We start from the raw sequence: 18,356 nt of genomic DNA on the forward strand, positions 1-18,356 counted from the left end.
ACCCTTCTGATTAAATCATGTCACAATTTAAGTTGAGAAGGAATGGACCAAATATCTCCTAAAACAATTCTGCAAAACCTTCTATACCAGTGTTTAAGGCCATGGATAGTTCTAGTTTAAAGCCAGGAAGTTCCAACAAATTCCTTTAGTTTTAAATAAATGTAACATTTGGCCCAGTTTAGAAGCCAGAAGTTCAGTTTGATAACCGTGTATTTTCTCTACTGACCCTTATTTTGTTTTTGTAAGAAAACTTTTATTATTCAAAGGATACTTCTGTGGCCACCCTAACATCTTTGGCACTGGAGACAGGTTCACCTGGCAAATGTAGTGGTGTTCGAAGTCTCGCAGTTGCTTAAGACAAGGGATGCTGGCATAGTTGGATAGCATATAAAAACCTCTTAATTAGTTCTCAATGTAAAACATTGTAAAAGCAAAGTTATTTCTGCAGAGTGAGAAAATGTCAACCACACACGTGGCTTTTTAGGGTAGTAAAACCTACAGACTACAAGTGAATCATTTTCACTTTGTTTTGAAATTAATTTATCAGCATGTCAGTATAAACGCATGATTAGGAGGCTCAAGAATGCTTCAAGTTTGCAGAATATTCTTTCTTTATTTGCCCTCCATTGGCACAGCTTAAAAAGAAGTTGTAATCAAATTCTGATTAAGGTAAAATGGGATCCAGGGACCGAACCCATACCAAGATTAGACTTTTTCTAAGATAGATGTGGTAAGAAATTTATCATCTTAACATTTTAGGCCTCAGCTTTAAAAACACAGTATCTCAGCAAGCAGATAACCAGATCATATTTTGAGAAAGAATTCCTTTAGAAAAAACCTGAACTCTCTACACTGTAATTTATTAAATACTTAAAATATTTTAAAACATCACTACCAAAATACATACAAGGTATTGTGCTTTGAATTTTACAAATGGCTAGATTTTTAGTGTTTGAATTTTTGAGAAAATGTTGGGAAAACGATTTAAAAAATATAACAGCATCAACATAAAAATGTACTAAACACTAAAATACTCAGTTGTGCAAATTCTAGAGAAATTGAGAACAGAAGGAGCAGTCAATGGCCCAAGTTTTTCCAGTTACAAAAATAAGTCACTCCCTAAAAACAGTACATTTGCTTTTACTACAAACACCTTCTTGGTTGTTCCTCTTGAGGTAGGTAACCCTGTTTACTGATAAGGGAACAAGGCAGTAATTCTTAGAGAATACTGGGGTGGGGGGCCTCATGAAGTTGGGGCAGGGCTTAGGACACTGAGCAGGATCTAGGAATATAAATTAAGTGAGGTTGAACAAAGAGGCAATGCTCTATTGCTGCCTGACACACCTGTTTAGGCAACAGTGGAATCCAGCCCCAGAAAATAATTATTTTCAAATTGTGCAATTAGGTGCACAGAAAAGTGGTTCTCAACCTAGCTGAACATGGAATCATCCGGAAAGCTCTAAATAATACGTCTGGGTCCGCCCTCCACCGCTCCAGAGATTCTGATTGAATTGATCTGAGGTTTTGCTCTTCAGGTAATTCCGATGTGAACTAAGAACCACTGACATAGAATTTGAAAATTCTAAATACATCTACTTTCTAGTTAATATAGCTACTGACAAAATATGTAGTTTTTTGGACTCATCAGAATATCCAGTCCAAACTTTCTGGCAATACATTAGCATATACAATTAGGTCAGAGACAAGAGTAAATGCTGAACCTAAAAGGAAACTTGACAGATATGAAAGGAATCTTACACTGCATTAGAATCAGCCTACAAAATGTAAATTATAGTTTAAAAAGCAGGTAATGGCCTTGTAGGAATCCATGGTTTCCGTCAAATATAGAACTTTGGATGTAGAATTCTCTCGTCCAGCAGGAGTCCCCAGCCCAGCCAGTTCTGCCCAGGAACCTCTCACAGCACTGAAATGTCCTGCTTCTTGGGGCAGACATTTCCCTTTTTGGTCCATTGCTTTCCTGGTCTAATACAGAACCAATCTTCCTTTAATTTTGTAAGGCACCATATTTACAATTTCACTAAAAAAAGGAAAAACCGAGGTAAGCCGTCTTAACTAAAGTACTTATATAAAACCCGGTGGCTAAATTTAGTGTTTAATTTGATACCCTTAAGAATCCACTCATTGAATGAAGAAAAAATTTCTAAAAGCCAAAGAAAACAAAAGCGTATTGTAGCTACGTTACTTCAATCTACCACTGGATTTTTTTAACCGACAAAAGGTAAAACAAGTCTGAGGAAAGTCACAAGAGCAGCTAATTAAAACTGAGGAGCCATTCTTTTTTTTTACTGCGCTCAATCTAAAACCACGGTTAACGCAAAACCAATTTACCATTAAGTTTTTCACAGCATATCACCAAGTCAACAACATCTCGTTTCACAGCACATGCTACCGAGTAAGGCGGAAAAACGCTGAAACCGAAGAGCTTCCGAACCGGCTCGAGTCTCAGTTTTAGAACGGCCGCTCAAAGACGTTGACGGGTTCGCTGGCACAATACAGAGCAGCCTTTACCCAGCGCGATCGGGAAACCGGCGGGTGCAGTCCTCGGCTCGGTCCGCGATGCGCCCGGGGCTGGCTCCCGGTGGTCCCCCGACGGCGCATTCCGGGGGCCGGCAGGTCCCGGGGCCGGGCTCCGCGTCATGTCTGGACAGCGCGTCCTGGTCTGACGGCGCGTGCCCTGGGCTTCTCACACTGGCAGCACCTTAGCGAGGCCGGCGCCCGGGCCCAGGCGTCCGAGCGCTACGCGCAGCGCCGTGCCTGCACCCCAGGGCAGAAGCCCGAACAGCACGGTCAGCAGCGCGGCCACCTGCACGCAGGCACCCAGCGCCGTGAGCAACGTACTGCGCAGCCCGAGGGCCGCGTACAGCGTGGCGCCCAGCGCGACCACGTAGAGCAGCGCGGGCCGCGACGGCGTCTCCTCGCCGCGCAGCAGGCGCCCGCACGCCGCGCCGCCCCGCAGGAGCGTCCCGCCCGCTAGCGCCAGCGCCGAGCCCAGCGACCAGAGCAGTGCGAACTTCCGGGCGCGCAGCAGCAGTACGGGGGCGTAGAGCGCGGCCAGGCCGAAGCAGAGCGCGGCCAGCAGCAGGCACACGCCGCTTGCCGCCAGCCGCTGCGCGCGCGTCACACTAGGCAAGCACGCTGGGCCTGTCCCCACCGTTGGCTCCGCAGGGCTCCGCGCCCACGTCCAGCGCAGACCCACGCGGCCCAGCCACGCCCCCGCCGCGGGCTCTTCCGTCTTTTCCGCAGCGAGCAGCGGCTCCGCGGCCGCCAGCCCGCCGGCTTTACCCTGCGCCAGGTACTCCTGCAGCTGGCGGTGGAGGTCCGCCATGCTGGCCGGATCGGCCGCGGGAGGGGAGGGCTGCTGCCCACTTCCGGTTTTCCTCAGTCGCTGGCGGAAGCGGCTCGGCCCTCGGCGGCTGCTGGTCGGCTGTGGAGGGAGGGGCGGGGCCTGCGGCCCGTGCGGAAGGGGCGGGGCCGCTCCTCTGCAGACTTGTGGTGGCTCGGCTAGCAGCAGGTGGGCTTGGGGGTTTGCCTGTCCCCTGGGTTTACATTGACCCTCCTGGCGCTCGGCCTTATTCCTGATGGGCGCTGTTACGGCCTGGTTTAGTTATGTCGGCATTAAAAGTTAGTTGGGGGACGGGGTGGGTGTGGCTATAAAAGGTTACAGGAGGGACCCTTGTCGTGGTGATGGAACAGTTCTGTATTTTGAGTTTATGGGTATTGGTGTCCTGGTTGTGATACTGTACTGTAGTTTTCCAAGATGTCGCCATTGGGGGAATCTCCCTATTATTTCTTAAAACTGTATGCTAATCTACAGTTTCTCTCAATAAACTTAATTTTTTAAAAAGTTCAGATTGGCGGGACTTACGTGGTTTCTTTGGAAAGGCTACCGGAGTTGATAAAGGAGTTACGCCCCCCCCCCACCAGCTTGTTTGTTTTCTGTTCCTCGTTTCAGCAAAGGCCTGTCAATATTCTTGACTCCTTCAAGCCGCATGTCCAAGACTTGTTGGTGCCCCTGTCTTATATTTTTGGTTCACCTTTTTGTGCTCCTGACATCTCTGGGTCCAATGACTCATGGGCAGATCACTGATAACCTTGCCGGCACTCCCAGTCAATTCCTGATATATCCTGAGGTGGCTCCCAGGGATCCTGCTCTTACTCAGAGCCTCTTTGGGGTTCTTCACGTAGGTCACACCCTGACAGGTCTCCTCCGGGGCTTCTGTGCTCACTTGTTTGGGCCTGGCTAGTTCCTACTCCTGGACATTTAGATGGAGCCACACTTCCAGCTACTTCTGATGTTCTCACCTTTCCCAGTTGTGAAAATTTATGTATCTGTCAGCAACTCAAGCACAGGGTCTCTTTCATGTCCCTTTTCCTAGGACCTGAAAGGACCTGCTGCGAATGCACGAAGCTGTCAATTCCAGTGTAGTAAAGGTGCTTGAAAGGCTTTGTAGATCCTGCCTGAAGCCATCGATTGAAACACCTTTTTTGCTAGACTTTCTAAATGCCTCTTGTGAACTTAAATGTGATGGCACGGGAGTCCTTTTGTAATGTAAAGTGCAATACAGGTAAATTGTACAGCAGTCTACTGTTGTACAGGTCTTTGGCTTCCTTGCCCCAGAAGACCGTTCCTTCTTTTGTCCTGGGGATGGGAGGCAGTGCCTGTCTCTGCAGGCTGTTTCCAGTAATCATCTGTCACCTGGCTTTGGGGGCACTGCCACAGAGAAGCCAGGGTATTTCCTTTTGGCTCTCCTCATTACCTTGGTACTGGCTTCCCCATGACGGCATGACCTGATGTGAGCCAGTGGGCAGGTGACCTTCCTTTGTCCTCTACCCTAGGAAGAGGTAGGTGTTCATGGCTTTCTGCTGTTGTCTCTCTCTGGTTTCTCAGCATTCCTGTTAACCTGTGTAACCACTTTTCCCCATTAAATTCCGTTTAATACTTTATTCTTGGTTGGATCCTGACATACAGTGTTCTTTTTCAACATACATTTCAATTGTTATCTCACTTGCGGCACCCTGAAGAGGTAAACTGAGCCAAGCTTGAATTACCAGAAATTGAATTTATTTGGGAATAGCAGGGGAACTACAGTTTGGGAAGTGCAAACTGTAGCAAGCTACAGGTGACTCCCATTGAGGATTTGGGGGGTGGGGAGCTGTATTTATGACAAGGAGTGCAAAGATGGGGGAATTCAGCTAGAGTCCAGATGGTAAGTTCATTAGCCTCTGGATAGGGAGAGATTTTTTTTTTTTTTTTAAGATTTTAAAAATTTATTTTAGAGCATGTGTGCATGAGTGGGGGAAGGGGCAGAGGGAGAGAGAATCCCAAGCAGACTCCACGCTGAGCTCGGAGCCTGACGTGTGGCTTGATCCCACAACCCTGAGATCATGACCTGAGCTGAAACCAAGAGTCAGACGCTTCACCAACTGAGCCACCCAGGCACCCCAGGGAGAGATTCTTGGTGGATGTTCATTGGTCAGGAGATAAGTTTCCATCTTCTGTAAATTGAGGATTTACAGGAAATCAGCTTTTCAGTTCTTTAGTTTTCTTGAGGGCACATCCATTTCATATCCTCTGGTTCCATTTTAGATTGAAATTCTTTCACACTTGTAATAATAGTGATCATCCTGATCACTTACCACAGGCAAAACCATTAGGATGGCTACTGTCAAACAAAACACAGACAATAACAAGTGTTGAACGGGAAGTGGAGCAATTGTAACCTGCACCATTGGTAGGAAGATAAGATGGTACAGCTGCTCTGGAAAACAATATGGTGGTTCCTTAAAAAATCAAAAATAAAATTACCATATGATCCAATAATTCCACTTCTGGGTATATACCCAAAAGAACTGAAAGCAGTGTCTTGAGATACTTGTAAACCCATGTTTATAGCAGCATTATTTTTTTAAAAGTTTTTATTTAACCTCTCCACCCAACATGGGGCTCAAACTCACAACCCTGAGATCAAAAGTTGCACGCTCTTCTTTTTTTTTTTTTTTAAAGATTTTATTCATTTATTTGAGAGAGAGAGAATGAGAGAGAGCGAGTACATGAGAGGGGGGAGGGTCAGAGAGAGAAGCAGACTCCCTGCTGAGCAGGGAGCCCGATGCGGGACTCGATCCAGGGACTCCAGATCATGACCTGAGCCGAAGGCAGTCGCTTAACCAACTGAGCCACCCAGGCGCCCAGTTGCACGCTCTTCTGACTGAGCCAGCCATGTGCCCCTATAGCAGTATTATTAACAACAGCTGAGAGGTGAGAGCAACCCAACTGTCCATCTACAGATGAATGGGGAAGCAAAATGTAGTGTATACAGACAATGAAATAATATTCAGTGTTAAAAAGGAAAGAAATTCGGGCGCCTGGGTGGCTCAGTTGGTTAAGCGACTGCCTTCAGCTCAGGTCATGATCCTGGAGTCCCTGGATCGAGTCCCGCATCGGGCTCCCTGCTCGGCGGGGAGTCTGCTTCTCCCTCTGACCCTCCCCCCTCTCATGTGCTCTCTCTCTCATTCTCTCTGTCAAATAAATAAATAAAATCTTTAAAAAAAAAAAAAAAAAAAAGGAAAGAAATTCTAACATACTATAACATGGATGAACTTTGACATTGTGCTAGGTGAAGTAGGCCAGTCACAAAATGGCAAATAATGTAGGATTCCACTTATATGATGTACTTGGAGTTTAATTTAATTTTTAGGGGTGCTTGGGTGGCTCAGTCAGTTGAGCGATCAACTTTTTTTTTTTTTTTTTTTTAAGATTTTATTTGACAGAGACAGAGAAGAGCAGGGGGAGAGGGAGAAACAGACTCCCCGCTGAGCAGGGAGCCCGATGCGGGACTCGATCCCAGGACCCCGAGATCATGACCTGAGCTGAAAGCAGATGCTTAACCGACTGAGCCACCCAGGCGCCCCACGACCAACTCTTGATTTCGGCTCAGGTCATGATCTCAGGGTCGTGGGATTGAGCCTCGTGTCAAGCAGAGCCTCTAGGAGTGTGTTGTCCCATAGACCCTTTTGCTGTAATTGTGGAAATGCTCCGGACCTGTGCTAATTCCAGAGCCACTAAACCCCATGTAGCTCCGAGTGCCTGGAAGACAGCTGATGAGACTGATGAACTGAATTTTTAATCTTAATTAATTCATTATTTATAATATTGTGTTATGACTTACACATATTTTTGTGATAATACATAAAATATAATATTTTGTAATTTGTTTTAATTCATATCTAGTTATATGAATATGATCATACTATATTTATAGTAGCTACATGTGGCCGACGGCTGCTGTATTCGATAGGGCAGCTTGGAGCATGCTGGAAACGCGGGGGGCATTTTGGTCATCATCATGACCTGGCATTGCTACCGGCGTTGGTGGGTATTGGTGAAAGGCAGAATGGCTGGCTGGGACAGCTTGCTCCCCCACAAGGGGGCTCTAGCTGAGCATCCCATCTGAGGGCACTGCGCGCTTAGCTCTGCAGACCCTGTGGCCTGCCCCCAGCACAGGGGCTGCTTTAATAGGGACCCTCCCTTTGGTGTGTCTCCTTAAGCTTCCTGGGGGAAGCCAAGGAAACAGGCCATCTCACACAGGAGCTCCCTCGGTCAGTGCGTAACTGAAGGACCCATCACGGGATTTCTCACGGTTCAGCAAAGCCTTGTGGTGTTTGGCCTGCTTAACCTAAGGGTGTCTGTGCTGTTGCCTGCCGGGGGCTGGGGGTGAGGGGCGGCGGCCCTTGGGCACTGGCGCCCTTGTTTGGGGACCTGGGGGCAGTGAGGCAGGCACTGCCTACTCCCAGAGGGGGGCTGAGGGGAACTACACAAGCTCAGCTGGGGAGGCCTTTCTATGGGCCAAACAGTGAACATAGCAGATCTTGTGTGTTGAACTTGCTCTTTTTAAAAGTACACATTGTCAGGGGCACCTGGGTGGCTCAGTCGGTTAAGTGTCTGCCTTTGGCTCAGGTCATGATCCCGGGGTCCTTGGAATTGAGTCCCATGTTGGGCTCCTTGCTCAGCAGGGAGCCTGCATCTCTGTCTGCCTGCCTCTCTCTCTCTGAGAAATAAATAAATAAAATCTTTTTAAAAAATGAAAGTATACATTGTCTTTTTATTTTGCAATGTTATTAAAATTTTTTTCAAAAACTTATACATTTTACATTTTTTATATACAGCAAATATGTTCAGCAGAAAATTCATCAGTTTATCTACAAAATAGTTTATGAAAATGTCCATTTCTCTAAAATGTCAGCAATACTAGGTATTATCATTCTTTTAAGTTTTGACAATCTGATACTCATTCAAAAAATACTTACTGAGAGCCTACTATTAGAGTGCAGTCTTTATTCTAAGTTCTGAGAATTAATAATCATCATATAAACAGTCTTTGCCTTCAAGGAACTTACATTCTAGTAGAGAGAAGCTGTTAATAAACAAATAGAAAGGGGCACCTGGGTGGCTCAGTCCTTAAGCGTCTGCCTTCGGCTCAGGTCATGATCCCAAGGTCCTGGGATCGAGCCCCGCATCAGGCTCCCTGCTCTGCGGGAGGCCTGCTTCTCCCTCTCCCACTCCCCCCTGCTTGTGTTCCCTCTCTTGCTGTCTCTCTCTCTGTCAAATAAATAAGATCTTTAAAAAAAATAAACAAACAGAAAATAGAAAATTTATAATATGTTAGATAATACATATAGTATGTTAGAAGTTGGTTTCACTATGAAGAAAAATGAAACAGGAAATAGACATTAGGGAGTGTGGTGTTAGTGGTGGGACCTTTCCACTAAAAATGGTATCCCATACTTCTTTTTTTCCTAAAGATTTATTTATTTATTTATTTATAGATTTTCTTTATCAGAGAGAGAGAGCACAAGCAGGGGGAGCAGCAGAGGGAGAAGCAGGCTCTCCGTTGACCAAGGAGCCCGATGCGGGACTTGATCCCAGGACCTGAGCCGAAGGCAGACACTTAACTGACTGAGCCACCCAGGCATCCCAAGATTGATTTATTTTAGAGAGAGAACAGAAGACAGAGTACATGAGCTGGGGGAGGGGCAGGGGGAGAGGGAGAAGCAGACTTCCCGCTTAGCATGGGGCCCGATGAGGGACTTGATCCCAGGACCCTGAGATCATGACCTGAGCCGAAATCAACAGTTGGATGCTTAACCCACTGAGCCACCTAAAAACGCCCCTCCCACACACTTCTTTATACATATTCGTTTTATTGCTTATTACGTCCGTATGTTCATTGGGCCTTTCCTCTTTTTAAAAATTATTATTGAAGTATAATTCACATACAATGTTCTATTAGTTTCAGGTGTACAACATACTGATTCGACAATTCTATCCGTTACTCAGTGCTCAACATGGTACCATCTGTCACCATACAACGCTATTGCAATACTATTGAGTATATTCCCTATGTTGTACTTTTCATCTCCATGACTTATTTTATAACTGAAAGTTTATGCCTTTTAATCCCCTTTATGTCTTTCACCTATCTCCTCATCCACTGCCCCTCTGGTAACCATCAGTTTGTTCTCTGTATTTTAAGAGTCTGTTTGTGTGTTGGTTTGTTGGTTGGTTTTCTTTTCTAGATTCCACATATAAGTGAAATCATATGGTATTTATCTTTCTCTGATTTATTTCACTTAGCATAATATCCTCTGGGTCCATCCATGTGTTGCAAAAGGCAAGATTTCATTCTTTTTTAATGGCTGAGTAATATTCCATTGTATATATATACACCACATCTTTATCCATTCATTTGTTGGAAGCACTTGGGTTGCTTCCATATTATGGCAATTGTAAATGATCCTGAAGTAAACATAAGAGTGCATATAGGTTTTCAAATTAGTGTTTTTGTTTTCTTTTGGTAAATACCTGTTAGTGGCATTACTGGATCACACGGTATTTCTATTTTTAATTTTTTGAAGAACCTCCATACTGTTTTCCACAGCAGTGCAACCAGTTTACATTCCCAACAACACTGCACAAAAGTTCCCTTTTTTCCACATCCTTGCCAACATTTGTTATTTCTTGGTTTTTTTCTTTTCTTTTTTTATATTCGCCATTCTGACAGGTGTGAGGTAGTATCTCATTGTAGTTTTGGTTTGGGTTTCCCTGCTGCTTAGTGATACTGAGCATCTTTTCATGTGTCTGTTGGCCATCTATATGTCTTCTTTGGAAAAATGTCTATTCAGGTCCTCTGCCCATTTTTTTTTAAAGATTTATTTATTTATTTGAGAGAGAGCACAGTGGAGAGGGGCAGAGGGAGAAGGAGTCTAGCAGACTCCGGGCTGAGTGGGGAACCCCATGAGGGGCTAGATCTCATGACCCTGAGATCAGACCTGAACCGAAACCAAGAGTCAGATGCTTAACCGACTGCACCACCCAGGTGCCCCCTCTGCTTATTTTTTATTCAGATTGTGTGTTTTTTTTGGTGTTGAGTCATATAAGTTCTTTATATATTTTGGATATTAACCTCTTATAGGATATACAATTTGAAAATATCTTCTCCCATTCAGTAGTTTTCCTTTTCATTTTGCTGATGGTTTCCTTCACTGTGCAAAAGCTTTTTATTTTGTTTATAGTTATTTTTTCTTTTGTTTCCCTTGCTTGAGGACACATATTCATAAATATGTTGCTAAGGCTGATGTCCAAGAGATTACTGCCTCTGTTTTCTTTTAGGAGTTTTATGGTCTCACATTTCAGTCTTTTTTTTTTTTTCTTTCAGATCACATTTCGGTCTTTAATTCATTTTGAGTTTATTTTTGTGTATGGTGTAAAAAGTGGTCCAGTTTCATTTTTTTGCATGTAGCTGTCCAGTTTTCCCAACACCATTTATTGAAAAGACTGATATTACCCCATTGTATATTCTTGCCTCCTTTGTTATAGATTAATTGACCATATAAGCGTGGGATTATTTCTGGACTCTATTCTGTTCCATTGATCTATGTTGTGTTTTTGTGCCAGTACCAGACTGTTTTGGTTACTGTAGCTCTGTAATATCTCTTGAAATCTGGGATTGTGATGCCTCCAGCTTTATCTTTCTCAAGATTGCTTTCACTATTTGGGGTCTTTTGGGGTTTCCATACAAATTTTAGGATTATTTGTTCTAGTTGTGTTAAAAATGCTATTGGTATTTTGGTAGGGATTGCATTGGATCTATGGATTGCTTTGGGTAATATGGACATTTTAACAATATTTGTTCTTCCAACCCATGAACATGGAATGTCTTTCCATTTGTTTGGTCATCTTTAATTTCTTTCACTGATGTCTTAAGAGTTTTCAGAGGAGAAGTCTTTCACAATCTTGGCTAAATTTATTCCCAGATATTTTATATTGTTATTTTTAGGTATTTTATTCTTTTGGGTGCCATTGTAAATTGATTGTTTTCTTAATTTCTCTTTCTGCTACTTCATTATGAGTGTATAGAAATGCAATAGATTTTGATATATTAATTTTGTATCCTGCAACCTTATTGAATTCATTTATCAGTTCTAATAGTTTCTTGGTGGAGTCTTTAGAGTTTTCTATATGTAGTATCATGTCATCTACAAATAGTGATAGTTTTACTTCCTCCTTGCCAATTTGGATGCCTTTATTTTTCTTGTCTGATCACTGCAGCTAGGTCTACATTTACTTTTTTTTTTTTTTTAATCTAAAGCTGTTACTATTTTAGCATTTAACATTTTATTCTAAGGTAAATAAAATTTATTTGTATTATACATATATACATATATATGTATATGTATATATTTATATCTGTTTTTAAAGATTTTATTTATTTAGGGACGCCTGGTTGGTCAGTTGGTTGAGCATCTGCCTTTGGCTCAGGTCAGGATCCCGGGGTCCTGGGATCGAGTCCCGCATGGGGCTCCCTGCTCAGCAGGGAGCCTGCTTCTCCCTCTCCCTCTGCTGCTACCCCAGCTCATGTTCTCTCTCTGTGTCTCAAATAAATAAAATCTTTTTTTAAGATTTTATTTTATTTATTTAACAGAGAGAGCACAAGCAGGGAAAGTGGCAGAGGCAGAGGGAGAAGCAGGCTCCCCGCTGAGCAGAGAGCCCGATGCGGGACTCAATCCCAGGACCCCGGGATCCTGACCTGAGCTGAAGGCAGATGCTCAACCAACTGACCAACCAGGCGCCCCTATTTTTTAATATTTTAAGATGGATATTTGGCTTAAAAATAGATTAGAAGACTTGCTTTTTCAGTCCACAGTTGCACCATCTACATCTAAAGAGGCTGAAAAAAATGAAACTGACATGTCACAGAGTTTTCAGACTCATGAAAGAGAGGGATTGACTCCATAGAACTGGGTAACACTATAAATTAGCAATGAAAATATGACAAGAGCGGAAGATATGAAGCTGACCTAGATGCGTGCCACATTGAACTTTATCTGTGCCCCATGCTCCTGGAAAGCAGTGACAATTGAGAATCCCCTCCCCCTCCCACACTTCATGTCTGGTAAAAGACCACCCTGTCCTCACATACTCTCAGACAGGACTCACCTCCACTGCTCATCCCTCATGACCCTTTGTCTACCTGCCTCTATAAAACACCAGACTCCTTCCTTTTTGAGATATTCCTCATTAATGAACATTCTTCCTAGGGCAATATTCTGAGTAAAACCATTTCCTTAATTGTTGGTGCATTTTATCTTTGATAGTTTTGATGCCATGACTTGTATAGGAGCAAAGCTTGTGGTGGGATCCCTGCTTACCTCACCCATGTGATGCACTGTTCTCTTTCTGGCTGGTGATCTGAGACCAATGCTATGTCAGACTTCTGGTCCTGCACCTTGGACTCTTGTCAATCAATAGCATGGTAAGGATTCTGTTTTGATTCTTTTTGAGTGCTCACTTGATTTCTGGAGCTGGCTTCTTTTGGTTTCATGGTCTGACCATTTAGGTTACAGAGATCTTGTCTTTGTTGTGTAAAAGATGATAGTGAATCTTGTTTGTTACTGTTTTCTGTTTGTCTACTTTGAGCTGAAATCAGTTAAGGATTCAAACCCACTGGGAAGAGAACAGTTCTTGACATGGAGCAGTGAATTCTGTTAACCTGTGTTTACTGTTGACCAGGGCTGAAATTTTAGAAATGGAGCTATAAGCAATCTGTCTGTGTCTGTCTGCATGTTGATGTATGTCTCTGTGATTCAGAGAGGCCTTTATTTCTCATTGTGTGAGTGTGTGATATTTTTCTACCTCATGATGGTATTGCCAAATTAGATTATAAAATCACCTAAATTAAAGGAGCTTTGTTCTGATTGGCTTAGAGATAAATAAGCACCTTATATAAATGGGATATTGTTAAGGATTCCTAGAAGTTAAGGAAACTGAATTTTTAATACTTTCAAAGAGCAAAAAGTGAGAAAAAAATTTATAGAAATTAACTCAGAAATATTTAAAGAACAAGTTCACACTATTTAGGCAAATGAGGTGAGTTTAATATTTTTAAACTAATTTAGTATTTTTGGTTTAATAAAAAACATCTGTGTCTTCTCTGTGCATTAAGTGTTATACAAGATTATATTTTTTATCTACTTGGGTATATTTCTTTTTTTTTTTTTTTTTTAAAGATTTTATTTATTTATTTGAGACAGAGAGAATGAGAGAGAGAGCACATGAGAGGGGGGAGGGTCAGAGGGAGAAGCAGGCTCCCTGCCGAGCAGGGAGCCCGATGCGGGACTCGATCCAGGAACTCCAGGATCATGACCTGAGCCGAAGGCAGTCGCTTAACCAACTGAGCCACCCAGGCGCCCTACTTGGGTATATTTCTAAGCTTATGCATATTTGGTGATCAAATAAGCTAACATTATTTATACTACCTGTTTAAGATTATGAAACATATATGTTTGTATTTAACCAAGTGAGATTATCATTATGACAAACTTTATTCCAACAGTAATTGTGTTTCCTGGTATGTCCACTTGAAGATAATTGCCAAGATGTTTGTATAATTTAAATCCTTGGAGTTATACTACACTGGGTTAATTAATGGCCATTCACTAGATAGATACCTGGATCATCTCCAAGTCAGAGAATGCTGAATCATTGGCTACTAGGCATAATTTAAATTTTACATTCTTCTGCTTCTTATTTGTATTTGCTCCAGAGGGCCATGTCTTTGGGCCTGTAACAAACATGCTCATTTCGGCCACTTTGAGAAGTGCGTAAAGGAGGTGTGAGGCTGTTCGTGAGTTCTTCTAGTCCGTCTGTGGCAAAGTGCTGGTGCATGACAGACAGCACAGTGATCCCCCCCGTCTACTATCTCTGTGAACCGGAAGTTAGCTACTTTGGTTAAAATGATCACTAGTATGTGGTTTTCATTACACGTAAGAGAAAGAGTTTTGGAGAAACACAACTGAGCGTACATTTCTGTTTCTCAAGGAAAACAGTAGTTTTGTCCCAAAGAAGTGGTGTGGTTCTCCATCCCCTTTCTGCACTCTTCAAGCTTATTGAAGACCCCAAAAGCTTTCTTTGTGGTTCTAACTATTGATATTTACTATATTGGCAATTGAAACCAAGAAAACCTTCAAGTGCTTACTTACTGATTCATCCGGCGATAGCAACAATGAACACACTTCACGTTAAGAACATCTCAATAATGTTATAAAATTAGTTCTGACCATGAGGACTCCCTATGCTATGGTCTGAATGTGTCCCCCCAACATTCCTACATTGAAATCCTAATCTCCAAAAATGATGATATTAGGACATAGGGCTTTGGGAGGTGGGTAAGTCATGAATGGGGTTAGTGCTCTTATAAAAGAGACTCCAGTGGTTTTATTCTTTTTTACAGATTTATTTATTTCTTTGAGAGAGAGAGAGAAAGGGGGAGGGGTAGAGGAAAGGGAGAGAATCCTCAGGCAGACTCCCCATTGAGTGTGGAGCCTGATGCAGGGCCCTGAGATTATGACCTGAGCCAAAACCAAGAGCTGGACCCTTAACCGACTGAGCCACTTAGGCGCCCCTTTCTTTCTTTTCTTTTTTCTTTCTTTCTTTCTTTCTTTCTTTCTTTCTTTCTTTCTTTCTTTCTTTTCTTTCTTTCTTTCTTTCTTTCTTTCTTTCTTTCTTTCTTTCTTCTTTCTTTCTTTCCTTTTTTCTTCCTTCCTTCCTTCCTTCCTTCCTTCCTTCCTTCCTTCCTTCCTTCCTTCCTTCCCTTTCCTTCCCTTTCCTTCCCTTTCCTTTCCTTTCTTTCCTTCCTTTCTTTCTTTCTTTCTTTTTTTTAATTGAAGTATAATTAACATACAGGGTTATATTAGTTTCAGGTGTACCATATAGTGATTCAACAATTGTATACATTACTCCGTGCTCATCACGGTAAGTGTACTCTTTGTTCCCTTCCCCTATTTCTCACATCCCCCCCGCCATATTCACATATATACATATATATTTGAGGACTGAAAAAAACACCAAAATAAAAGTTTTCTCTTAGTGTTGTGATGTTAAAAGATAAATAAAATAAAATAGGCTCCAGGGAGATTCCCTAGCCCCTGGCACCATATGAGGATAGGGAAGTCTGTGACCCAGAAGGGGCCCCCCACCCTACCATGCTGGCATCCTGATCTCGGACTTCCTGTCTCCAGAACTGTGAAAAATAGATGTCTGTTGCTTATAAGCCACTCAGTCCATGGTATTTTGTTATAGCAGCCTGAACAGATAGCCTGAGATTGGTCTAAAGTGTCTGTTTGTTCCAGAATATAAAAGAGTGAAATGAAAGACAAAATTTGGAAATGAATTGTACCTATTTTTATAATACTCAAGTTTGAAAAATTAAAATCTTAGCAAAGTTTTCTCACTTTGATGGGCTTGTTGCCTTTTTTTACTGTTTATGCCCTCACCTACAAAATACACGATTATTTATTCTGTTATTTAATGTACCTAGGCAGGGGCGCCTGGGTGGCTCAGTCGTTAAGCGTCTGCCTTCGGCTCAGGTCATGATCCCAGGGTCCTGGGATCGAGCCCCGCATCGGGCTCCCTGCTCAGCGGGAAGCCTGCTTCTCCCTCTCCCACTCCCCCTGCTTGTGTTCCCTCTCTCACTGTGTCTCTCTCTGTCAAATAAATAAATAAAAATCTTTAAAAAAAAAAAAATAATGTACCTAGGCAACAAAAAGGATTTATCTCACCAGAATAGCCTTCTCTGGCTTATACTGACTATTATGTCTTTGATTATTTGGGAAAACGAAGTTTCTCATTTAGGAATGTGGGCCAAGGTTCTTTGCAATCATATTATCTTGAAGGTTTATTTCTAAAAATGTTTTAATGTTTTATTTTCACTCTAAAATGAATAGCCAAATATTGTTTCTCAGGCACTCCATGATTTGATTCCTATCTTAAGTATTTAAATCTGATAACTCTGATTTTTGCCTTCCCAATATTGAATGCTAAGGATAAAAATAAATTAAATAAGATAAAATTTCCAAGGTCTCACCTGGAATGTTCTATCTGGGAATTATGCTCCATCAGGGTATCTTCTGTGCCTAAACTTGTCTTTGAATTTCCTAGAGGATACCTAGAAAACCACAAAACATTTGTTCTTACCTATTCTTCTTTGAAAATAGGGTTAATTATGTATATAATTATTTTGTCTATATAATGAACTCATTTTTCTTTTAAGTTATCTGCAACTTATAACAACTTAGTAGATTATGATTTTACAAATAGAAATCTACCATTTGTAAATGACATCTTTTTTTTCCTACCTGACCCCTCCAGATTTGAAACTCTTACTGAGTGCTCTTATTTTCTTAGCAATGTAAGTTATTGTCATAAATTCAGTAATAATCTGTCCTCGTTAACAGGAAGTAATTGGAAACAGTGGCTATGGACCCAAAGTGTTGCCTGGAATGCCATATTTGAAAATGATCATCTAATCAGACATGACCAGACACTTTTAAGAAGCTAAGGTTGACTTCATGGAGCCCCTGCTTACAAAACTCTGTTTGGAACACTGGCCTCGTTCCTGGCTTACAGGTCTCCTGGCCTTGTAGGTGAGTAAGGAAGGTCATCCCTTGGCAGGCCCAAGAGCTTTAGGATATTTTGGGAATCTTGAAAAGAGAAGAATTCCCTCAACTCTGTGGGTACTGGCAGATTCTTTGCTTGGTTTCCTAGCTTCAGGAAGCTTTTATTTTATTTTTAAATTTTTATTATTATTATTTTTTTTAAGTAGGCGCCACACCCAGTGTGGAGTCCAATGCAGAGCTTGAACTCACGACTGAGATCAAGACCTGAGCTGAGATCAAGAGCAGTCACTTAACTGACTGAGCCACCCAGGCGCCCCTTTATTTTTATTCTTTTTAAAAGAATATTTATTTATTTGAGAGATAATGACAGAGACAGTGAGAGAGAGCACAAGTGACGAGGAGAGGGATAAGCAGGGAGCCCGACACAGGGCTCGATCATGACCTGAGCTGAAGGCAGACGCTTAACCGACTGAGCCACCCAGGCGCCCACCTCTATTTTTATTCTTTCTTTTTTTTAAATAAGAAGTTTATTTAAACAAGACACTTGACTTGAAGGGAAAGCTATCTAGGATTCATTTCTTTTAGAGTAATTTATCCCTACTTAAACATAGATAGCCCTACATGTAATAGCTACGTACAAAAAAGTTATCAAATTGTCCTTGGTTTTACAATGATAAATGTAAAACATTAAAATTCTCCAACCAAACAAGGTATGCAAGGATTTTTATGTTGTTCGTTTTTGTTAAACAGTGAGAGCAAAATAGCTTAGTGGAATATAAAGATAAGAGCTGACTGAGCATGCCACTAATGGAGAGAAGGGGCTATTTTCACAGAACCAGTATTTTCCCCATCCCATCTCCTTTTGAGGTGGATCCAAACATACCATTAGCCATTTAGATTAAAAAAATATGCAGTATGCTTGTGCACACACACGGTTACTCTATGTACAATAAAGGAATGGGGAAGGGGAAAATGAAAGAATTAAGAAAATGCTACTGTAGTGGTCAGGATGTGGTGGGACCAGATTGTGGTTTTCTCGTTGAGAATGTCTTCTTGGTCTGGAGGAACAGAGGTCTGGAGTGAAATAGCAGGTTCCTTTTTTAGTGGACACCTCTGTCTGCTGCTGGAACACATCAACTGCATCTTCATCGTCCATCTCCCGCTGTGCAGCTGTGTCTGTTTCATTGACTGGCTGCCCATCAAATTGGAATCTGATCTGCCTCACTGACAAACCTTGTCATTCACAATAGGGTTTCATCAGTTTACTAAGTGTTGTCTCCCTCTTAATCTTAAACTGCACCACAGAACCATCCTGCCCTGCCACCTTCAAATTAATATGATCATTGTTCTCAGTCTTGACTCCCTGGGCTTTTTGTCAGCCATGG

The 18,356-nt window shown here is 42.2% G+C and overlaps 2 protein-coding genes across 4 annotated transcripts in view; one reads left to right on the forward strand and one right to left on the reverse strand.

Moving 5' to 3' along the window:
- Positions 1 to 593: 593 nt before the first annotated feature.
- SFT2D3 (SFT2 domain containing 3) lies at positions 594 to 3,413 on the reverse strand. Its single transcript, XM_036099978.2, has one exon. It carries the CDS (start codon positions 3,344 to 3,346, stop codon positions 2,705 to 2,707), a length of 642 nt encoding a protein of 213 aa, XP_035955871.2. The 5' UTR covers positions 3,347 to 3,413; the 3' UTR covers positions 594 to 2,704.
- Positions 3,175 to 18,356, forward strand: part of LIMS2 (LIM zinc finger domain containing 2) — a 70,810-nt gene continuing 55,628 nt past the window's right edge. For 2 of the 3 annotated variants that reach the window (XM_036099971.2, XM_078070646.1), the window contains exons 1-2: positions 3,175 to 3,313; positions 4,398 to 4,586. The gene's annotated coding sequence lies outside the window, so the exon portion shown is untranslated. Of the gene's footprint in view, positions 3,314 to 4,397; positions 4,587 to 12,672; positions 12,831 to 16,809; positions 16,999 to 18,356 lie in introns of all 3 variants that reach the window. The other variant, XM_036099970.2, reaches the window with a different exon arrangement.

The sequence above is a fragment of the Halichoerus grypus genome, chromosome 4, assembly GCF_964656455.1.
Source record: "Halichoerus grypus chromosome 4, mHalGry1.hap1.1, whole genome shotgun sequence".
NCBI classification, from domain to species: domain Eukaryota; kingdom Metazoa; phylum Chordata; class Mammalia; order Carnivora; family Phocidae; genus Halichoerus; species Halichoerus grypus.

Coding starts and splice junctions, on each gene's coding strand:
- SFT2D3 (XM_036099978.2), bottom strand. CDS start 3,346: ATGGCGGACCTCCACCGCCAGCTGCAGGAGTACCTGGCGCAGGGTAAA.